This window comes from Panthera pardus, unplaced genomic scaffold, assembly GCF_024362965.1.
Source record: "Panthera pardus isolate Hobbes unplaced genomic scaffold, ASM2436296v1 HiC_scaffold_21, whole genome shotgun sequence".
NCBI classification, from domain to species: Eukaryota; Metazoa; Chordata; class Mammalia; order Carnivora; family Felidae; genus Panthera; species Panthera pardus.
The window spans coordinates 56342657-56366259 of NW_026526777.1; the positions used below are offsets into that span (position 1 = coordinate 56342657).

General features: G+C 32.9%; 1 protein-coding gene across 3 annotated transcripts in view; it reads left to right on the top strand.

Moving 5' to 3' along the window:
• The window catches only part of KIFAP3 (kinesin associated protein 3), a 169472-nt gene that overhangs the window by 123935 nt on the left and 21934 nt on the right, over positions 1–23603 (top strand). For 2 of the 3 annotated variants that reach the window (XM_019424467.2, XM_019424478.2), the window contains 2 exons: positions 7799–7988; positions 13745–13844. In XM_019424467.2, the coding sequence (XP_019280012.2) occupies positions 7799–7988; positions 13745–13844 (290 nt within the window). Of the gene's footprint in view, positions 1–7798; positions 7989–13744; positions 13845–19233; positions 19245–23603 lie in introns of all 3 variants that reach the window. The other variant, XM_053909306.1, reaches the window with a different exon arrangement.

Below are 23603 nucleotides of genomic sequence, written 5' to 3' on the forward strand. Positions count from 1 at the left end.
ACAAAAATTGCCAGGCCAGCCTGTGTCCTACAGAAGTTTATTAATCTTGCCAGCAAGGGAAAGCAGTTTAAAAAGATGTCTTATGACATCTTGGAAGGGACAGTTGGAGAAACTTTCATAGGATTAGATTAGGATTAGACTTCATAGGATTAGATTAGAACCGGGTTAGAACTCAGGTTATTTCAGGGCTGGCTTTCAAAAGCAGGGAATGGGTGGGGATTGGGTAAAATGGGTAGACAGCAGTCAGTTTTAATTGACTTACAGGTTGAGTATGGGCACAGAGCAGAGAATTTTTAAGTGAGTAGTTGACAGAAAACTACTGAGGTGTTCTTTCCAGAACAGGTGGAGTTGGTTCTTGCTTCTTTTATAGTTTTGGTACCAGTTTTCATTGGCTCGGATTTGTAAGTGAGATTTTTTATTTCTCAATTCTTATAATCAAATTGGGTTTAGAGAGATAAGTTTGGTTAGCCCTCTTTTGGAGTTCATTTTTATATTGTATAAACCTGAAAGGCATAAATTTAGGATGTTCTTCTAGCTCATTAGAATATAGAGTATATATATGTATGATATGAATGTGATCGTATGTATATGAATGTATATGTATTCCTTGCTAGCTTTATGCATGTTGTTGCTTTATTGTGTGTGGTTTTCCTTTGATTGGCAATACTGGATTCAACAGAACCCAAGCATAGTACAAAAGATAAAAATCATGATTTCTTAATTAAATAAATTTCATTTAGTTCTATCTTTAACTTTGTGGCCTGACTGAACATGATATTTGAAATGATATTGCACAGATGAGCCTCCCCAGCACTTTAAACAGAGGTCAAAGAGAGCATTGTATTTGAGGTCCTGTTAGAAAATGTCATTCATAGTCAAGACTAAAGGACAAACTTGGGATAGTACTGTTGAGAAGTAGGTAGTATGTGCCTAAAAGTCAACAGTTCTGTTATGTATGTGTTTAATTATGTGTATATCTATATTTACTTATCCTATATATATCATTGGGGTAAGTATTTTCTACGATATAAAAGGCATCTGTTTAGCGACTATTACCTTAACCTTAATGAGCAACTAAATTACTCTAGATCTGCTTTAATTTAGTATGAAGAAGTGTATTAAATAAACCATATTACATTCTCAATTAGGGGGCTGTCACATTAAAGGAGAAAGGAAAATCTGTTTTCCATCAGCTGTGTTAGAACACAAAGCAGATCTATGTAGCTCTATGTTATCCTATAGTGTGTTAATCAGATACAAGGTGTGACGGAAGCCAGTTACAAAGAGTTTTTCTGATAGTGAACAGGCTCTGATAATAGGCTGGGTGAGGCTTCACAATGTTTCTATGGTTAAGTAGTAAACAAAATGATGTAGGACTTCAAAAAGGATGGCACATTCCATTTAAAATCAAACCATAAGTCTTTCATGACACGTAGTTTTTATGGAAACTGAGTGCTTAAGATCATGTCAGGAGCTGAGAAGAAAATAAAAAAGCATGTGTACCTTTAAATACAAGACAAACTCAAGTCTCAGAGCAAGGCTATCAGGGTACCATTTTTGTGAAAAGAAGTATTTCAAAATGAAGAAAAAATAACTGTATTCCTGGTGTATTTCCACAACAGCTTGATAAATTTTTATGATGTATCTTGGCTGTGGTTGAGCAGTAACATCCCTGAATTCCCAGTTATTTCCTGACAATGGGGGGAGGGGATATTTAAGAGGGAAGGGGATTTGGGTGAGAGGGGTTAGGGAGAATAGATTTTAATTGATATATGTTGAATTTATTAAATGTTTGACACTGGATATTCATTTGGAGTTGATATTTAATTTTTAAAAATAAACTCCTTAGACTGCCAGTATTCTTCAGTTTGGGGGGATAATTATTTCAAAAGCTTTATGAAATAAGGGTATTAATCATACATTTTTTTGTTTATAGAATGTTAGAACTTTAGTAAATCTTACCTAGATTTGTTTCATTTTAGAAATGAAGAATCTGAGACTAAAAGGTATTAAAATGCCTTTAGAAGGTTGTTTGTATCAGACCTGGAAATAGAACCCAAGTCCCCTGATTCCTAATCCACTGTTCTTTGTTCTATACCATACCGTAATACCATCAATTCCTATAAATTCAGACTCCGAGACACAATGGAACTGGCTTTGCCATGGCTGTTGAACTCTACTCATTGAGGTTAGATACAGAAGATAGCTAAGTGCTGATCCATTGGAGCATGATAAAGCTTTTACTGGTTTTCACTAAAATGGGAGAGAGAGGAATTAAAAAAATAGTGAGAGGAGGTCCAGGGAGGGGCACACAGAGAGAGATGTTAGGGCTGGGGAGCTGTTACAAATGGAAGGTTGTTAACATGTTTTGTCTTGGATAGGTAGATCTTCATTTTGAGATTGTCTTTCTTACATTTATAGTCTTAAAATGGTCTTTCTTCTCTAAGTCAATAATAGGTAGTAGTTGATTTACATACAACATCAGTCCCCCAGATTTGTTTTTGAAACTTTCCTGAAATCTAAAACTCTTGGGACCACTGCCCAAGCCTATTAATTTAGTACTAAATAGACTCTCAACAGGCATAAGCTAAAATAATTGATTTTTAAGAAATCTGGAACATAGGGGCGCCTGCCTGGGTGGCTTAGTCCGTTAAGCGTCGACTCTTGATTTTAGCTCAGGTCATGACCTCCTCATTTTGTGGGTATGAGCCTTGTGTCAGGCTCTGCGCCTACCTAGGTTTCTCCCTCTCTCCGCCCCTCCCCTGTTCACACTCTCTCTGTCTCTTTCAAAAATAAATAAATAGATGACAGAGAGAGAGAAGGAAGGAAAGAAGGAAGGAAGGAATAGGAAAGGAAAGGAAAGGAAAGGAAAGGAAAGGAAAGGAAAGGAAAGGAAAGGAAAGAAAGAGGGAGGGAAGGAAGGAGGGAAGAGAGGAAGGAAGGAAAGGAGGGAAGAGAGGAAGGAAGGAAGGAGGGAGGGAGGGAAGGAAGGAAAATAAGGAAAAGAAAGTAATCTGGAACATAAAAATCAGTGTTTCAGAAACATAAAAATCAAAACCCAGCATTTTAGTTGAAATAGTACTATCTCATTTTCACTAATGTTGACTATTAAGGAAAAGGAGAAATCAATTATTTAAACAAATATTGTGTTCCTCATTCCATGCTTCATTCCAAGATGCTGTATTTGTTAAACATTCAAATACCTAAGGCCATATTATCACAAACTAGAGAAAACTTTTATGGTACAAGTACTACATATTAATAATATCTCATACTTAGCTTCTAAATTTTAAAAATAAATTTAAAAAGTATTTCCTAAAGTTAGCTATTAATATTGGGCTTAAGAAAGTCATCGAAAACCGATAGTGTATATAGAGTATTAGGATTCTAGCTAGCTAAAGGTATGGGTATTTTTTTCTATAATTTTCAGCTTTCAATAATGAAATAGTTTTATGGTTATAAATATTTCAAAAAGCTATGTTATAACTTCTTGAGATTTTAAGGGCTTGATACTGGTCGGTCAAGGGTTTTTGCCATTTTCTTTGCAATGATCTATGACAAAACGCCACACATAGTTGCTAACGGTTACCTCATGAAAACTCCTCATGTCATTGTAGTGGATTCATTATAGTAGGAATCTGTAATCATTGGATCATCTGCAGAACATAGTTTTCTATATCTTAAATGATTAAACAGCTTGGTACAGAATAACATATTTTGTCTCCTGTTTCCTGAGGGAGAAACTGTTGTTTTCTAAAGACCTAAGACAGCCATAGCGTTTTCATTGCGATCCTGTAAACAATAATCTGCACATTAATCATTATGTTAGTAATAGAAAATCAAACCTATAGTTTTGTAGTACAAAAATACTTAAAAATTTTTATTTTTAATAAAATGACAGTATAATCTGCATCATTGCTGCTATACTCTTGGGCATTATAATGTTAAGATATGCCTTGGTTCTATGAGTTTATTCACTCATAAAGTGACCAAAGAAATATGGTGAAAACTGTAAAGGAATTCAGATTAACATAAGGTAGTCTAATTACATTTAGTGCTAGGTCTGTGCCAATTCACTGCCTTGGAAAATCAGCTTCCCCAAGACACTAACAAATCAAACTTTAGTATCAAAAGTTAGCTGTAGATGCTTATGGATATTTTTGGTTTGTGTGTATGGACTTCTGTCAAATGGATAGATAGTCTGTGGATAGGTGGTCTTTTTTATTTTAGAAACTAAACCTTGTATGTGTAGGCTCATTAATGAGAACATTGCTCTCAGCTTGAAAGGTGATAAGAGGCTTAAGTTTGCAGGGCATTTGTGAAGAAAATAGCATCTTTCTACATTTATTACTGTACTTTTATTAGAATAGGGAAATCTTATGAGGAGCATGTAAAATAGTAATGCCTAGAATAAGCATGATTTTTTTTCCCTTGTGCAGAGCATTATTTACTAGATTAAATACACTTTATGGATATGTAATTTACTTTTTAAATTATGTTTATTTTTGTAACATTTCACAGAAATTTGTAAGAGGCAAGTTTTACTCTCAGTAAAATAGCAAACCCCATATTTTAATATGTTTTGAGCACTTGACTAGGTTTTATATCCTGTTCTTACACTAGGAATCCTTAAGCCTGAACCTAAATTAAAACAATCAAGTCATACATCTTTCTGTCATCTTTCTTGAACACTTCTTCATTCAGATAATCAGATTTAAAGTATTTCTATCAAAATAAAGTTAGTTTCGGGGTGCCTGGGTGGCTCAGTCAGTCAAGCTTCAACTTCGGCTCAGGTCATGATCTCTCCGTTCGTGAGTTCGAGCCCCACGTCAGGCTCTGTGCTGACAGCTCAGAGCCTGGAGCCTGCTTCCGATTCTGTGTCTCCCTCTCTGTCTATCTCTCTCTCTCTCTCTCTCTTTCTCTCTGCCCTTCCCCCACTTATGCTCTGTCTCCCTCTCTCAAAAATGAAACATTAAAAATTTTTAAAAAGTAAAGTTAGTTTCATACCTCTTGCCAAGTGAAACAAACTAGTACTCACAAAAGAAACAGTACCTATCAAATTAGCTCCAGTATTTAATGTAGATTTAATAGGATTATAAGGCATAATGATATTATAAGGCATATTCTGGGAGTTTTGATGACCTGTAACTAACTTATCTTTTAGAAAAAAAGCCAATTAGTATGGAGAATTTCTTCCCCAAAATACCATTTTACTTTTTTTATGCATTAAATTTTTTACCTTAATGGACAATAAGTTCATCCTTTTTTTTTCTGTAAGTATATGTGATCATTCTTCTTAAATCATCTAGCCACTTCTAATATGATAGTAATATATTTTTGCAGCCAACTTTGCAACTAATACATTCACTGTGCTACATAGGGAACCAAAAAGTATACTCGCGAAGTCATGAATTTTAAAGAGGTTCAAAATTATATTTAGCATTTGGGCTAAATTATTTTAAAGCTAATCACACTGCTCATACTACATAATTAGCACAATTTAGTATTCTGTCTAATTTTGGAAACCCAAAGTGAACCACTGAAACTGTAGCCAATGAAACTGCTTGTAACAACATCACTGTGCCATTATTTTTTCAACTCCCTCTTTCCCTAACATCCTTCTATGTACAGCCAGGTCAGAGAGCACATGATTGAGAATATAATGTGTTATGTAATATACTTAACCAGACCAGAGCCACTTCTCTCCTATCACTGCTTGGTCAGCAACTCAACACATTCATAGACTCTTAGAGCTGAAAGTTGACTGTGGAGTTCATTTATTATATTCTCATTACTGAAGAATCCATTCTACAGTGACCCTGACAAATACTCATTTATCCTCTGCCTTTTTCACATTGCCAGCCCAAGGTTTACAAAGCTGTAATAGCCACAACTAGCAGTGTGCACTTGATCTAGTTAATTCAGTGTTCTGGAGCTCATTTTCTCATTTGTAAAAAGACGATAATTAATAGTACCTAATTATAGTACCTACCTAATTCAGTTAATTAGGTACTTCAATTAATGTACCTTCTTCAATTAATTAACAGTATTGACTAACATTAAGTGTTTTCAATATAGATTTTCGAAATGCTTTACGTGTATTATGTCATTTTATCAGAAGAACTTACATGTGATCAGTAGATGAATGATTGTATAAATTATATTTAGATGATACGATATGATCTACTCACTGTAAGCATATCAACAAGATGGCATTTGGATTTAGAATTTATTGTTTATATCTAAATTGTCAATTTCAAATGTAGGTTAAAATTGTAGATTTAACTCGGAGTAAAAACTTAAGCAATTTAAATATTGAAATTATAACAAGTGGATTAATACGTTTATTTTTAAAATAAAATACAATAATGTTTATAATCGCTCTTTCATACAATTAAATTTTAAATAATTATATTAGGAAATAGATTGAGAACTAATAGGAATGTTAATATTTAACTATCAAAAAAGAAAGCTTAGGGGCACCTTGGTGGCTCAGTTGATTAAGCCTCCAACTCTTGGTTTCAGCCTGAATCATGCTGTCATGGTTCATGGGATTGAGCACCACGTCAGGCTCTGTGCTGACAGTGACAGTGTGGAGGATGCTTTGGATTCTCTCCCTCTCTCTCTCTCTCTCTCTCTCTCTCTCTGCCCTCACCAACTCACACTTGATCATTTGCGCGCTCTCTCAAAATAAATAAATAAACATGAAAACAAGTTAAAGAAAGCTTAATAATTAGGACATCCCAGAAATTCCTTCTATGATGACAGTTTTTTACTTGAGCCTCAGCTTTCTATGAAAATTGCTCATTATTTAACTACAATGTGTATTTGGTCCATCTGTTAATTATCATGGTCATCTTGACTGTTGGAGGACAGTACTATTGCGTGGTACCTTTCCAACTCTTTTAGATAACTATAAACAAAAATGTTAAAGATATGCCAGAGGAATTTAAAACTAAGACTCTAGAGTTATAATGACAAGAAATGCCTGAAATCTTTTTTTTTTTTTTAATCTATACCATCATTGGTACTGTCCATTCATTGTTAAGTGAATACACTAGTCAGAATAACTACAGTCTTTGGGAAAAGTAGGGAGCTAGATAGGTTGATCTGTAGCTAATAATAACTTGCCTATATAACTTGCCTATATCAGAAATGTTCACCAAGGAGGTTCTCTGTGAACAAGTATTATAGATACAGCAGTGAAGAAGACAGTCTTGCTCCTCGGGAGTTCATGATCAGAGGAGGAGACAGACATTTAAAGAAATAATTATGACTAAATAAGATAATGTTATTTTAGGGTTGAAACAAAATTAAATTAAACTCTGTTATTTTAATGGTAAACCATTTCAGTAGTTAGGAGACATTCTTTTCAAGTGCTTTCTTTCCTATTAAGAAGTACTATGTAAAATAAGGTATCATGAAAGATACCATTTTGATGCTTAACCACCTATCATTAGTGGTAACTAACATTACAGGTAACTATTGCCACAAATTTCTTTGGGAGCTGAAGTCTGACTGCTTACCTAAATTCTAGTAATAGAGAATTTGTGAAGTTTAAACTTTTCCAGTTTTTGCCGTTACCATTCGCAATTGGTAATTCAAACAGACGCCTTTAACATACGTCTTTAATTGGTTTTATTGATTATTGTATAGAATAATTCTGAATGGGTATTTTTAATGTTTCCTCTGACCCAAATGAAGAATCTCCAAATTATTATTATAACCTGTTATCTGAGGGCCAAGGGAGTAACTTTATAAGCTTATGCAGTAATACTTGACTATTTGTTTTCAATAGGAATATGATGAAGAATGGGCTAAGAAAATTCAGAGTGAAAAGTTCCGCTGGCATAACTCCCAGTGGCTAGAGATGGTAGAGAGCCGTCAGATGGATGAGAGTGAGCAGTATTTGTATGGTGATGATCGAATTGAGCCATATATCCATGAAGGAGATATTCTCGAAAGACCTGACCTTTTCTATAACTCCGGTAAGACGGTAACCAAGGCAAAATTAAACAGTTTGTGTGCCATAAATAGGGATTTTGGTCTACCAGCCTTGCTCATTCCCAAGCTTTGGAAGCACTTCTTATGATATATAAATAGACTTCTCCGAATGATTTCAGAAGTACCATCCATACACACCATACAAACCTATTAACTCACCATTATTTTTTTCCAGTTAGTCTTGGATGTGCTCTCCAGAAAAAAAGGTTGTACCTAGGAAAATTAATTACTCTTAGTTTATTGCTTTCTACAATGTATAACTTAATATGACATCCTCAAGGTTTCTGACCTCTGTTGAAAATGTAATATTTTTTCTGTATCCTGTATTCATTTAAATATGTAACTTAACTAATTTATGTTTTGTTTTCTAACGTATTTCATTTGCACAGTCTAATTTTGCCATGGGTTTGCTTTAGTCTTGAACTAATAAACTCTGCTTGGTTGGGAAGATTTAGACACTTTACAGTAATATTTTTTTTCCTTTGAACTCTGCTAGTGTTTTCAGGGTAAAATTTAATTTTTACATAAATCATGCATATATTATAACTTTGTTGATTCTGCTATGCTGCCTTTTTCCAAGGATGAGTTTGGCACAAAGACTGGTAAGCTCTTGCATATTCTGGTTTTTGAAGTGTTGCACTGTTGCCAATATTAATATTACTTCATTGAAGTCATTTCGTTGAGAGGAAGAAAGGATTTCTAATTAAGATCTGTAGCAGATTGGATATAAAAAGCATCAAAGTAATTATGTCTGAATTGGTGGCTTACTTTTTCCCCCTGCTATGTATTCATTCACACTTTATTTTCATAATTTTGTTTTGTGCAGATTGCCCATAAACTATATTATTTTTATATTTGATATAGATACTAGAAGCTTGTAAAATTGATACTTTACTTTAAAAGTTAAATGAATTTCTTCCTAACCAAACTCTACAGTAGTTATGAAATACTGCTTTGTGTTTTAAACCAGATGGAGTAGATCATTAATTTCAGCCAACCAGAATGTCTTAGTTCAGTAATAGCAAGCAGCTGTTCCTTACATATTCAGATATTCATGAAGTGAAATGATGTAAAATATATATGATATAAATTTTTTTGTTAACGGGAATCAGAATGTTTTGGAATCAGGTTTCTTGCTTTGAAGATTGATAGCTAGTTTTCAGTGTGAATCGATTACTAGTTTCCACAACTGAAACCACCTCGGTATTCAACTTTGCTTTAGTATAATTAGAACTTCAGGACAAATTTCTAAAAAATTATACTATATTCCCAAAATTGATTCATTTACATTAACCTCTTAAAATGAAAATCATAAACATTTTTCTGAGGTGTTTTATAATTAAAATGTACAACTTCTGCTTTTGTGGGAGATCTGAATTATATATATATATATTATATATCAAAGTTTAGAAATAGCCACAGCTGATGGAAAAAAAATCAAATTTAAGCATATGAGAAGTGGAATATTATCATTAGATACCCTCATGGTTGTTTTTTAAATCCCTGTAGCCTGATGACATGGTAGACATTTGATAAGGGCGATTACATTGCTGTGAGTTTAAAGATAAAGATCTCGTATCAAGCCATCTGTATTATTTTAGTCCATTATTTTACCTAGTTCATTTTCCATGAATAGTTCAGCTAAATGAGTCTTTGTGCTCTCTCTCGATATGTGTCATTAAAATTTAGATAATACCAGCCTCTTGTCTTTTATTGTGTGTGGTTGTATCTTCAGAAACATCAGGTAAATTTGTAAAACTGCAGATTCATTTGAATGCTTGAGCCATCTTATTTAAGTCTTTGGTCTCCATGGAACTGTAGGGGGTTTCCGATAAAAGCAGCCTTAGTAGCTTTTCAGCCACAGAGGTTAAGCTAAATCACCTGTGATTCCCTGGGTCTTGTCTCTCACTTTAAGATGAAATAGCATTTGCTGCTTCCTAGTCATTAGTATTGCCTTCTATATTTTCAAACTGTTAAATATGTCAAAATATGTGTTTCTCTCTTGCTTTTATTTTTTTAAAGGATCTTGCTGTTGTCCTATGAAAATAGGAATCTAGTATCTCCTTTAGTTACAGTATTTTTTTCTTTAGAGTCTAGAATTATTGTGATTATAGTCGCTGAGTAATTTCCTCTTCCATCATGAAAATGCTGCTTTTTGCTGAAAGCAAATTTACCCACAGAGAAAGTATTATTTATAAAGCTGAATCACTACTACATATTTCTAAATGACTTTTTACTTTTTATTGTTTATCAGTTTGCTGAATCTTATTCTTAGCATTTAATATGTGGATATATTTCTGGAATGTGAAGTTGACAGTACTTTGTTTCTATCTCAGGATTATTGTAAAGCCATAGTTTTATAATAATAGTTTATACTAATATTTTATATAAACTATTTTCATAGCTTTTGTGATATCTCTTATCAGGTATAGCCCAATAAGTTATGGTTTATTTTAGTCATTTCTTTTTCTCATTCTCTTCATTACTGATACCTATTTTCTGCCACACAGCCACAATTTCATTTTTGCCTAGTTCACTAAGGAGCCCAATGTTATGTTTTCTCTTGACTTAAAAAAATAAAGTTTATTTTAGTAACAATATATAAGAAGATATTGAGGTTTTGTATTTTTTACCTTTCTTCACAATGTCTATAAGTCAGTTTTTTAACTGACTTTCAAAAATCAGAAAGTTCATAAATTACCTGTGCTAACAATAAATGTGCTTAGATCTCATCTTTGTTCCAGTACCTACTCCATTTTACTCATAGTCCTATTATCATCATTACTAGGAGCACCTCAGAAAGGTGTGTTGTATAACTGTGGTCTAAAAGGTTTCATATAATTTAATAACCTAAATGGGTATAATGCTCTACAGCTTACAAAGTGCTCTGGTGTAGATCATCTCGGTCTTCTGTTTGTTCTCTGGTAGTTTAAATGTTACCTGAAATTCTTTGGCTCCTTATTGCTATCTTTGAATCAGTGTTAGAGTAGGAGCTTTGGAAGGGCACTCTTAGATTTATCTGGACTTGGAGTCAAGAATATACGATTCCTTTTTATCTTTTCTATAAAAGAATTAATTTGGAATGCAGAATGCTGAGAAACAAATAGGGTAGCTCCAAACTACCAAAGTTCCAACTTCCAAAGAAGTTGAGGTGTTTGAGTTGAGGATTTTATTTATTTAGGGTGTAATTTAATTTTTATTCCTCATTCTAGTAAAGAAAGGTTGCCCATATTATCAGAGCTGCCTAAATTTTGTTAAGGCATTAGAGGGCACAAATAGAAGCTATAGTTTACTGAATGAATTGCTGTGCCCTAGAATTCTTAGAAATTAATTTCAGAGGTATAAATTTACTGTTTCGTACTTACATAATGTCATGTTTATTATATCATCCTTATTGTATTCTGGGTTTATAAAATTGCTGACTGATCTTTAAACTCAGACATTTTTAGTTTGATCTCTATTTGATGAGCTCCCAGTTTGTAGTCTCCTGTATTCCATTTAGCCTTTTGCTACTCTTTTTTCCCTTTGAAGACAATGGGAGCTCCGGGTCAAAATGAAGATGTTGAGAAATTGACAACAGTTTTTCATTTAATTTCTTCTTCTTAATCTGGCTTACTTCATTAGGTCATGTAGTATAAACTTTTAAAATTTAATTCCAGTATCTTATTGTTTGTATTTATTTTCTGGGTGTGAGAATCTTTTATTCTACTGGCAGGCTGAATATCTTTGTATTCATTTTCAAAGTGTGATATGTATTTTATCTTGGCATTTTACTTAGCTATGTTCCTCTGAAATTGGCAGGTTTCTTAAACCTTGATCTTCAGTTATTTGGTTTTAATTTAACAGAGGAATTTGTTGATTTTTGTGATCTTACCCTTGTTAATTTTGGCCATGCTCCTGAGAAGTCTTCAATCCAGATAAAATTGTTTTTTTAACTGGTTAACTGTCAATCTGTTGTATCCTGGCGTTTTCCATAATTTCATTTTTTTATAACTTTTTGTGTTTAACTGGTCTTTTTGATTTATTAACATTTAGAGGACAGAGAAACTGGACTAAATATTAGATACTTTTAAGCTACCTCTTAAGCATTCAAAATTTACTAAAGCAATAAGAGAAATACCAAAGATATTAACACTTCAACAATTATGTAATAATACAAATCTTTAGTTTGTGAATGTAACAAATGGGTATATGTAACAAGTAAGTATACTTGTCATATGGAAGTACAAATCAGCTCACTCATTCATTTGCCGACACTATTACTTAATTCTGCCATTCACTTGATTTGTAGTAACCTTACTCTTCAAACAGATTTTGTCATTTAATTGCTACCTATCTTTCAAGACTCAAATCAGTTATACTGCTTCCTCCCTCCTCTCCAAGTAAGATTTTCTAACCCGTGCAGAACACAGTAATCTCTCTTTAGCTTCCTCTGCCTCCAGCACTTTCAGTACATACATTCATTCCTGTTGTATATCATTTATTAGTGAAATGTGTTATTTAATTGCATCTTAAGTGTTTGTCTTACATTTCACTTAATCTAAAATTCTTAAAAACAGAAACTGCAATTTTTTGTATTTCCCACAGAACCTAGTAAAGTGTTTTATGCAACTGGTAGGTGTAAAATGATCATCCGGTGACTAAACAATTTTGCTTACTATGTGCCAGGTTTATAAACAATGTTGTGAGTATGACCTAGCCAATATTTATCTATAGGTCACTTAACAACCAAGAATACTTCAGAAAAGGAAACTTTAAAAAGCCTGAGCCCTTTTCAGATAATTATTAAAAAGCCATATACTGAAATATATTTGTTCTATGCCTACGATAGTCCTGATGCCATCACTTAGAACTTTTTTCCTCAAATTCTTTTCTTATTCTTAACTTATTCATCATTCTATCAATAATACGTTATCTTATTGCTTAGACTGGAGCAAATAAGAAAGTAGTATCACTCTAAAATCAACAAGAAGTAATAACAAAGACTTAGATATAGGAAAAGAAGCACTTTATAAGCAAAGAAAAAGAACTCAAAAACTAAAAACTAAAAAACTACTAAAACTAATGAATGAGTACAGTAAGGTTATAGACACAAGATCATTATACAAAAAACAATTGTACTTCTTTTTTTAAAAAAAAGGTTTATCTTGAGGGGGAAGGGGAAGGGCAGAGAGAGAGGGAGAAAGAGAGAATCCCAAGCAGGCTCCACACTGCCAGTGCAGAGCCCGATGCAGGGCTCGAACTTGATCACTAACGCTGAGATCATTACCTGAGCCAAAATCAAGAACTTAACCAAAATCAAGAGCTTAACCGACCAAGCCACCCTGGTACCCCTGACACCAGGCTATTTAATATCTCCTTGTCTGTATTCATTTTGTTTCTCTTAGCCTGGACCATCCTTACTGTCCCATACTACCTTACCTCACCCCTTATCTTTTTTCTTTTTTCTCCAAACACTATTAAGTCCCTTGAAGGCAGAGATTGTCTTATTTATCTCCGTGCTAGTATTGTACTACCACATAGTAAATGCTCAAGAAATGTTCAGTTGTGCTGCGTTGTTGTGAGCACTTAAGTGTATATGGTCTTTTGCTCATATTTCCAGCGAGAGCAGCATGTCGTGCTAACATTTCTCTTTCCAGATTAAACATATAGATTATTTTCTTCTGTTGCTTGATAGAATAGTTTCCTTCTTATTCCCTACAAATATGTTTCACTGGTTACCAATTTTCCTTCTTTCTAGATGGATTAATTGCCTCTGAAGGAGCCATAAGTCCAGATTTCTTCAATGATTATCACCTTCAAAATGGAGATGTAGTTGGGCAGCACTCATTTCCTGGCAGGTAAATAGTCATCCAAGAAAAATCTAATATATGGTGCCTCCCTTGTTTTTGAAAGGCTAGAAATCTCTTCACTCCCCATTTCTCTATCTTTTTTCATTAAAGAGGAAAAAGTCCTCAATATTTTCAAGAACATGCTTGTTTTATTTTAAATTAACTTATGAAGTCACATATTTTATATTTAAAAAATGGAGATGGCAGATCTGAAAATAAAAATGCTTCATCACTTTGGAAAATACAGGCTGTCCATTGAAATACTTTTGCCAAATTAATGAACTCGGATTGTTTCCCTAAGTGCTCCCCAAAGCCAGTAAAATACAAGAACACGATTCATGTATTTTAATAATTATACAAACATCACTTTAAAAGCTGATTAAATTAAAGACTGTTCTTCCCTGCATGGCATTCAAGTAAAATATTTAAGAAATATATGGCATGCCAGTGTTGTTTTACAGTTATAATAAAGATTCCCCTGGCAAATATCCTACTTCATTACTGGTATCATAGATTTTTCAGATGTTATCAGAAAGTATGTACATTATTTTCTCCTTCCTATCATTCCTAGAGATGCAATAGTTTGTTGAAATTTCACATTACACTGGTTTGATGAATGTTTGGGGTTTTGTTTAAATTATTGATTTAATTTCCTCTTCTAAAATTCTACTTTTCATTAATATCAATTATTTTCTCTTTGAAGGATGTGTTTAATGTATTTTTTTACATGAAAGAATGCAGTTGTGACCAATATGTTATGATTTTTAATGATCACGTATAGTAAGCCATTTTAATCCAATAATTATTACTGCAAGCAATATTGATCATCTGTGTATAATCTATTTTATGAATATTCATCATATTTACTTTAACCTGCACAGCAATGTTTTAAAGCAAGTATTATTATAGCCATTTTACAATTGAAGAAATCAAGGCTCTAATATTTTAGCTTAAATGACCAACTATCACAGGTAGGGTGGCAGAGAAAAAATTTGAACTCCAGTCTATAGGTCTCAAAGCTTATATTCTCTCTGGTAGAACATGATGCCTAATTTGGAAGAAAACACAGCATACTATAGTGACTTTTAAGTGTGTGTGTGTGTGTGTGTGTGTGTGTGTGTGTGTGTGTGTGTGTATGTGTTTTTAACCACAACTCATATTAAGCAATACATTTTATATTGCAACTTAGTGTACACATACAAATTTGTTTATATATGTGTGTGTATATATATACATATATATACACATATATTAATATATACACACACATACATATATATATTTGTTTATATACATATATATACCTATGCCTGTAAGTAAGACAAAAGTTTTTAATGATAGTAAGAAGGAATTCTGTTTTATCCTATTCTATTTCATTTTTCAAATGCAGATTGCAACCAAATATGTGATTTCACAGCTCATTGATGGTTGTGACCCAAAGTTTAAAAGCATGGTGGAAAAACATAGGAGTATTACATGAAATGTGATATAACATTATATACAGTTCAGTATTCTGTAGTGGATTTTAAATAAATAATATCACTTCAGAAATAGTTTCATTGGTGACTGGATTGTCATGGTAGGAAACTCCTTGCCTTAGGACATAAAAGTTAAACATATTTAAACATCAGAAAGCATACGGCTTTTGATTGCTTCTGAGGTTTCTGTCTATATTAGCTATAATTATTTCAATAGAGGCTCTGTTTAATCATTGTAACTACTATACTCGATCATGTGACAATTCACTGTAAAAATGTTTTCTGAAACATAATTGGAAAAGGAAGAAATTATTTGGGTGTATAATCCTAATTATTTATATTGAAGATTTTTGCCGATAGCATCACAAGATTAATTATGCTGGCATATTTGTTTCACTATGGCACATATGTGTTTCACTATTTTGTTCACTATGAACAAAAACATTATTTTGGTATCTCCTGCAGATATTGCCAGTCTAAAGAAAGCAGACTGATATTATTCATACGTTACTTATTTCAGAAAGACTTGCTTTCATTTTTTTTTACATAATTATATGATTAAGAACCTGAACACTTTCATTAAAATTGAGCAGTCAAAACAGTGAACTTTCTGTGCTCAATTCAGCAAAATCTCTCATTTCTGGTTTTCAAAAATGGTCATTTTATAAAACAATGAAAATTTTTTGAGAGATGGTGGTACCCAATGAATAAATTATACACTGTTCAAAGATTTCAGGATTTTATTCCTCAATTCTGTTAGTAACTTTTTTAAAACATGACTTCAGGGAATCCTCTTACCTTTGTACCTTCAGTTCCTTTTCAAGGGCAAAAATATTTAAGTAGCTTCTTTTACATCATAAAAGACACAACACAGTAATGTTGGTTTAAAGGATTAGCTAACAAAACTTACTGTAGACTCTTTTTTCAAATCAAAAGAGTGAACTACTTATTTATTATAATCATTTTGACTTGAGAATTGTTTGACCTGTAAAAAGAACTTCTCCTGAGAAAGTTAAGTCTTTCATCTCTTGTCTTTTGTAATTTTTTAGGCCTTAAATCACATAACTGTATCATTTTCTCTTTTTATTTCCAGAAGAAATAATTTACAATGAATTTCCTCAGTTTTTTAATAGGTAATAGATCAAATAAAAAGGGACTCAGTTGTATCAGCAGAGATACAGAGAAAGTATACAATATAGCCAAATACCCATAGTTGCTTTTTATTTTATTGACCTGCTCTGGAATCATTTACTTTGTTTTATTCAATCATTTTTGGTTGGTTAGGATTCTATCTTAATAGGATTTGTAGGCTCTTCTTTGATAGTAACAAACCATGCATCTTAACTCTGGCTTACTTTTTAATTCTGCAGAGATTTAAGTATTTTAAAGTGCTACATAATTATTCACATATTTTGGCATAATTTTGCTGCATAATGTCCCAGATGTGAAATTTTAAACTAATGGCTACTTTCAGCTTCTGATATCCAATAGGTAAATTTAAAGCCTATTAGATCAAATAACATTGACTTACAATACTACTTTTGAAACTTTTTACTTTAACAAAATAGGAATATTTTAAACAAAATAGGATTTTTTTTTAAAAAAATGTTAACAGAAGCTATTGGACTCTGTTCTTCATCGCCATTGGAAAGATTCTTGAGAATATGCAGACTTAATGGGCAACATGAAGAATTTGGGTTAACTATGAAAGTGTAATGTCTTGATTGATTTCTGAATGAGAGGAAACATTACCTATTGGGGGGGGGGTCCCTTTAAATCAGGGAGGTTGTCCAGATGACTTACAAATTCTTTCCCTGTTGTTCTTTATCACATGTGTTTGATAAATAAGCACTGTCAAGTTACCTGGAAGAAGAATTGTTTTTTAAGTTTATTTATTTATTTTGAGAGAGAGATAGAGAGAGAGAGAGAGAGCAGGAGAAGGGCAGGGAGAGAGGAAGAGAGAGAATCCCAAGCAGGCTTCATGCTGTCAGCGCAGAGCCCTGTGTGGGGCTTGAACTCACAAACCGTGAGATCATGACCTGAGCCGAAATCAAGAGTCGGATGTTTACCCAACTGAGCCACCCAGGCACCCCTGGAAGAAGAATTTTTTTACAGTTAATATAAAAAATGTGAGTTTTTATCTTTATTATTGTTTTTAATGGTTTGAGAACATGAAGCAAAAGCATGCTCTTCAACCAGTATTCGCGGCTTCTCGGTCTTTGTGGTTTTATATGTTTGTTTCAGTGGGTTCAGGTAAAGTACATGATCCCAAGTTCCTGAAAGACAAAGAATACGTTTCTAATTTGTATGATGCAAAGTTTTAATTTTTTAATTGTTCAAAGAAAAATTCTTCCCTTTATTGCTAAAGTGACAAAGTTTAGTAATAGGACAAATCTGTTAAAATGGGGACACTGAGCCAGATTTAGAAAATCGTTTAAACCATTTAAATTGGTATTTTTCTCAAAATCCAAGTCAGGAGGTCCTTCTTAACCTGAATGCCTGCATTTTTGTAATATAGCAAGGCAGTTTAATTGGAAACAGTGAAAATTGTTAAACTCATCTATCCTGTTCTACAGGGGAGACTGAATGTTTGATAAAATAGATACTGGCAGTTGGAGAGCAAATCCTGGGTTTTAGACATGTGTCACTATCAGTTTGAACCTTTTGGCGCCAGAATTTCCCAACACTTGGAGGTGATGCAAAATACATTAGGGCTCTCAGGTTAGCTATAGAGTTGCCAATCCCAGAGGGTTAGATGTAAATCTTCCCCCCAAACACATCTGAACTGGTGTTAGAAAGTAAAGTGGAACTTGCTATTGAAGCTAATTAAAAATAATAGGAGTAGGACTAGCTTTTTTCCCCCTTCTATACAATATATCCGTACCATATTTTTGGACCGTTTTTTTTTATTATAACTCTTACTTTTCAAGACTAACAAGAACCTCATGTTGAGTATTTTTAAACTGCTTCCAGCTTTTACAAATCAGGTTTTGTTGCAGTAAAAATGGTCCATTTTTCTTTTATAGGAATCCAATTTTCATAAACTGGAAAAAAAATTGCAGAGACTGCTTAGGTTTCCTTGGGGCTTTGAAAAATATTTTTCAGGCCTGGAGTTCTTCTTTGTGGTTGGCACACTGATGTCATTGACTGACCATTTCACTGGAGTCAAAGCCATTATCTGAGCATCTGATTCTCACACTTTCATTTTCTGTACATATTTTATGTAGCCTGCCTCTTTTTCTCCCCTTCTTAGCATCCTTTGACATTAACTTTCTGTTCATTATATGTATTATATATTATACATATACATTTTTTATTCTGTTCTAATTTATTTTTTTCAAACATTAAATCACAGTTGGAATGGCAGTTACACTTTAAAATCCTCCTGAATAGAACTGACAAATTATTTTCTCAATATATAAAAAAATATCTTTTACCCACGGTTTTAAATGTATAACTTTTTCCTGAGACAGGGACTCTACATGTGAAAATTAGGCTAATTTCTTTAGTTCTAAGGCCAGTATGCTCAGCCATTCAGCCAGTTTTTTCATTTGAAAAGAGTAACCTCAAAATGACATGTTCTCAATCTAAAAGGCATTGTGTGGTGTTCACAGAACTACATATTACGCTTAGAACTGAATATCATGAGATTATTTCAAAGCAGTTATTCAAAGGAGAAATCAAATTATTGTCTTTGTTACAACCCTTCACTTGGCTAGTCAGGAAGTTCTTTTCTATTGAGAGGAATGTAAATATGCCTATAAAAATTGATATCAATTTTGAATGATAACCCAAACTCTTCCATTCTAATAAAGTTTTAGTGATCTTCATTATTGAGTAAGTAGTATAGAAAGTATATGGAAGGATCAAAAGAAAATGAAAAGAACCTCCTAGAAGTAGTTCCTTTGATAGACATTGAGACCATCCATTTGTTCAGCAGTATTTTAGGAACGAAATGAATTGGTATATACTTATGAAATCTTTTAAAGATAATCATTAACTAAAATACTGCTTTATTTAGTGTGTTATTAAATTTTTATCAAAAATTATTATAGCTTGGGGCACCTGGGTGGCTCAGTTGGTTGAGTTTCCAACTTCCACTCAGGTGAGTTCTAGCCCTGCATCGGGCTCTGTGCTGACAGCTCAGAGCCTGGAGCCTGCTTCGGATTCTGTGTGTGTGTGTGTGTGTGTGTGTGTGTGTGTGTGTGTGTGTGTCTTTCTCTCTCTCTCTCTCTCTCTCTCTCTTTCTCTCTCAAAAATAAATAAGCATTAAAAATGAACTTTAAAAAAATTATTATAGATTATTATTTATAGATTTCTTTTCCTATCAATTTTTCCCAGAGGAGAACATTTATGAGAAGCCTTTAAAAAAACTCCTGACTTTAGTAATTTTTTCCAGATATGGTGGTTACAAAATAAAGCAACCAAATTCCATTTTCACCTATCGATTGCCAAAATTTTTTTAATACTAATTCCCACACATAGAAGCAAGTAAGTACTCTGATACACCTCTGTGGGAATTTAAATGGATAAAACCTTTGTGGAATGCATTTGGTAATCAAGAACAAGATCCTTAACATTGTTCACTTCCTTTAGCTCTGTGATTTCATTTCTAACAATTTATCCTTAATGAATCAATAAAAAATAAATACTAGATAAATGAACTGTTAAAAAAATAAGTGATTGGGGTGCCTGGGGGGGCTGTCAGTTAAGCATCTGACTTTGTCTCAGGTCAGGATCAATCTCGTGGTTTGTGGGTTCGAGCCCTGTGTCAGGCTCTGTGGTGTCAGCTCAGAGCCTGGAGCCTGCTTCAGATTCTGTGTCCCCCTCTCTTTCTCTCTCTCTCTCTCTCTCTCTCTCTCTCTCTCTCAAAAGTAAATAAACATTAAAAAAAATCCTTTTAAAGTGAGTGTGTGTCAAAGAAAATAAATACACTGAGTTTAGTGAGTGTAGTGTACACCTATCTAATTGTGGAGTGAATGTTATTTTTAGCAGCTGCTTTTGTGTCACATGATATTATCCATATATTAGATTATATTACTCCAGGGTTCTGATTTAAGAGCATAAATATGAAGGGGGCGCCTGGGTGGCTGTCGGTTAAGCGTCCGACTTTCGCTCAGGTCATGGTCTCATAGATTGTGGGTTTGAGCCCCGCATCGGGCTCTGTGCTGATGGCTCGGAGCCTGGAGCCTGCGTCGGATTCTGTGTCTCCCTCTCTCTCTGCCCCTCTCCTGTTCGTGCTCTGTTTCTCTCTCTCTCAAAAACAAACAAACATTAAAAATTTTTTAAAAAGCATAAATATAAAGGTCAAAATAGGTAAAAGCAGATCCATTTAGCAATAGATAATCACTTTACATTAAATTCTCCACTTTTTAAAGAATTGACCACAGAGAGCTTTTCATTTGGTTTTTCCTTATAGAAAATTTTGTTTAAAAAAAATGTTATTTACCTATAATGTTTTGGTAGCATAAAAGTGAGTATACTACTGCCACATCTATGATTTCTAGTAGTGAAAGTTGACGGTATTTTTGGAGTATTTGGTCATTCTATTTATATTCAGTTGTATGTATAAAACATGACAATAGACTCACTGATTTAATCTTAATATGTAAACATATTTTCATTTTAAGACAAGCCTATTATTAAAGAATGTATAACATTAAAAAACAAAAACTTACTAAATGCTTTGTATACACAAGGCACTATTATACCTTTTATCGACTCTATTCTTGGCATACACATTTGTATAGGTCCCTAATATTTGTTCTTAGCTGTATCTAGTTTGAGATATTTGCAAGAGTTGCTTCTCAGTTTAAATGCAATTATGTTAAATCATAATTAAAACAGTTAGAGGAGAACTTCTTTATAGAAGCCAGTGGGGTTGGGTAACAGACAATATTCTATTTAGTTTTGAAAGTTGCTCTGTTTCAGGGTGTATTATTTGGTCTAAAAATATCTAGATCTGTGAAAATTTTTATTATAATTGTATTAAGTTACCCAAATAGCATTGTTTTTAATATATGTAAGCATGTATTTCAAGATTAGTAATCAGTGTTAATACCTAGTCATTTTAAGTTCTTCCTCCTTTCACCAATATTAACCAAACAGAAAATATGGTAAAATTTCTTAAACCATTTATAAGAAATAACACTATGTGACAGGTAAAATTATATCTAAGGTAATGCAATTTTACTCTTAAGCTTGTGGAATGGTGAAAACAGGAGAACACAAGATGCAATAGCTGTGTAACACAGTTCTGATGGGAACGTTAAGTCAATGCAAATAAGTGACTTTTACACTATGAGACTCGGGCTGTAACATAATTTGTATTACACTAAATTGCACTTTTCTTTTTAAATACATAGCCATTCTGCCAGTATATTTTTTTTATTTCAGGAGGTGACATGTCTTAGGAGCCTCCTAAAAGTTTCAAGGAAAAATGTTTAAGGCTTTTTTTTTTTTTTTTGGTCTAAATCAGAGTGTACAAAAAATAGTAACTTGCACTTATGTATATATCATCATGTATTTCATTTGACCATCGATAGTGTGTGAAGTAGATAAGGGAAAGGGTAGTCCTGTCTCTATTTTAACAAAAGTAGAAATGAAGGCTTAGAGATTTTTAAGGGAGTAGTCCAAAATAGTGAAGCCTTTACTATTATACCAGTATGGCCTCCAAAAGGCAGGCAGATTTATTAGTCTAACAGTGAACTGTGCTTTGTAGTATCTTAGAGTAAATGTTATTAAAATTCAGAGTAAGATATGTAGTTTCTGCTGTGCAGCACAACATTGTTTACCTACTTTGCTTTCATATATTTCACATAGTTGATTGCAAACTGATGCTTCAGATTGCTTGGAGGCAAGTTGCTAAAAATGTATGAACACATTAAGTAATTAATTACTTAAGTAATTAATAGTGAACTAATAAGTAATTTAACTACTGTTAAATTCTCTTCAGTACTTCTTAGTTCATTAAGTTCTCCACAGAATAAAGAAAAATAAAAACAAAACAAAATAAAAGTTCTCCACAGAATCCAATCATATAAAAAATGAGGGTGAAATGAGCAAAATAATCTGTCTCTAAAGGTTAATATCTCATGCAAATCATTTATTTAGCTAATTAATGTACATGTTTATATACATGATGCTGTTGTTTTCTACCTATATATGAATCCTCATATGTTAGTCTTAATTGTCTTATTTGTTTAGACATTTTATAGAGACAACAGTCTTCCTAGCCTTAAACAAAGGCTTATTCTGCTGCTGGGACACTAATGATTTGCATTTCCCAAGGAGAATTGAATTAGGTTTTATTAGTAAATTGGGCCTATAACTTTTAAGGCCAGATTTTTATTAGATTATCACACATCAGCATTAGCAAATTGTAAACTTTACTGAAATATAGAAATACAAGCCAAAATTCAAGGCTTAGAATTCTGGAAACTTGGGAAGATGTTTTATCCTAGAGAAATTATACTCCTGACTTGTAAAAATATTTTAAGTGATTTACTTTCCTTTGGAAATTTAGAAGCAAGAGAAGAAGTTGGCAACAAAACTGCTCTCGTTAAGTTTGTGGTAATTTTCAGTCTGGTGATCTGAGCAATACGTGTTAGCTGTATATAAGGCCCAAAGATGCTCCAAAGGAAAACGAAATTTACTGTCACTTTATTAGGACTTTTATTTAGAAGAAATGCAGCATAACTGAGTCTATAAATAAAAAAAGTAATCGGACTACGACTGGATCCTATAAAAATGTTAACACATCAATTATGGTGTAGCTTTGTACTAGAAGAAATGACATGGAAGTTAATCCAGTCGTGGCCGGGAAGTTAATTATATCGCCACCTTTTAAGAAGGATTATCTAGTGCTAAAGTTTATACATTTTCATATGTATTAATTGTATTTCTTTGATTATACAAATATATAAAAATTAGTTGTAAATTTAAATGTAAAGAAAATAGGAAGTCCATAAGCAAAGATGACTGCTTTTGTGACATGTTTGTCCTGTGAACAATGCACTTATTTAAAAAAAAAAAAAAAAAAAAAAAAAGTTTTTTTTTTTTAAGGGAATAGGATGTAAATTGCCATTATAAAGCCTTGCTTATTGACATTCTAATGAGAATAACAAAACCGTAAGCAATTTGTTTGATAAACACAACCACTCCCTCCAAAAAAATAAGAGAGGAAAACACATCATGTCTTTTATTTCCTGTAAATCTGGATTTGGTGATATTGAGTTTACTCCTCAACTCAGAGATACTCTCTAATTTAAAGTTGATTTATTGTAACCCA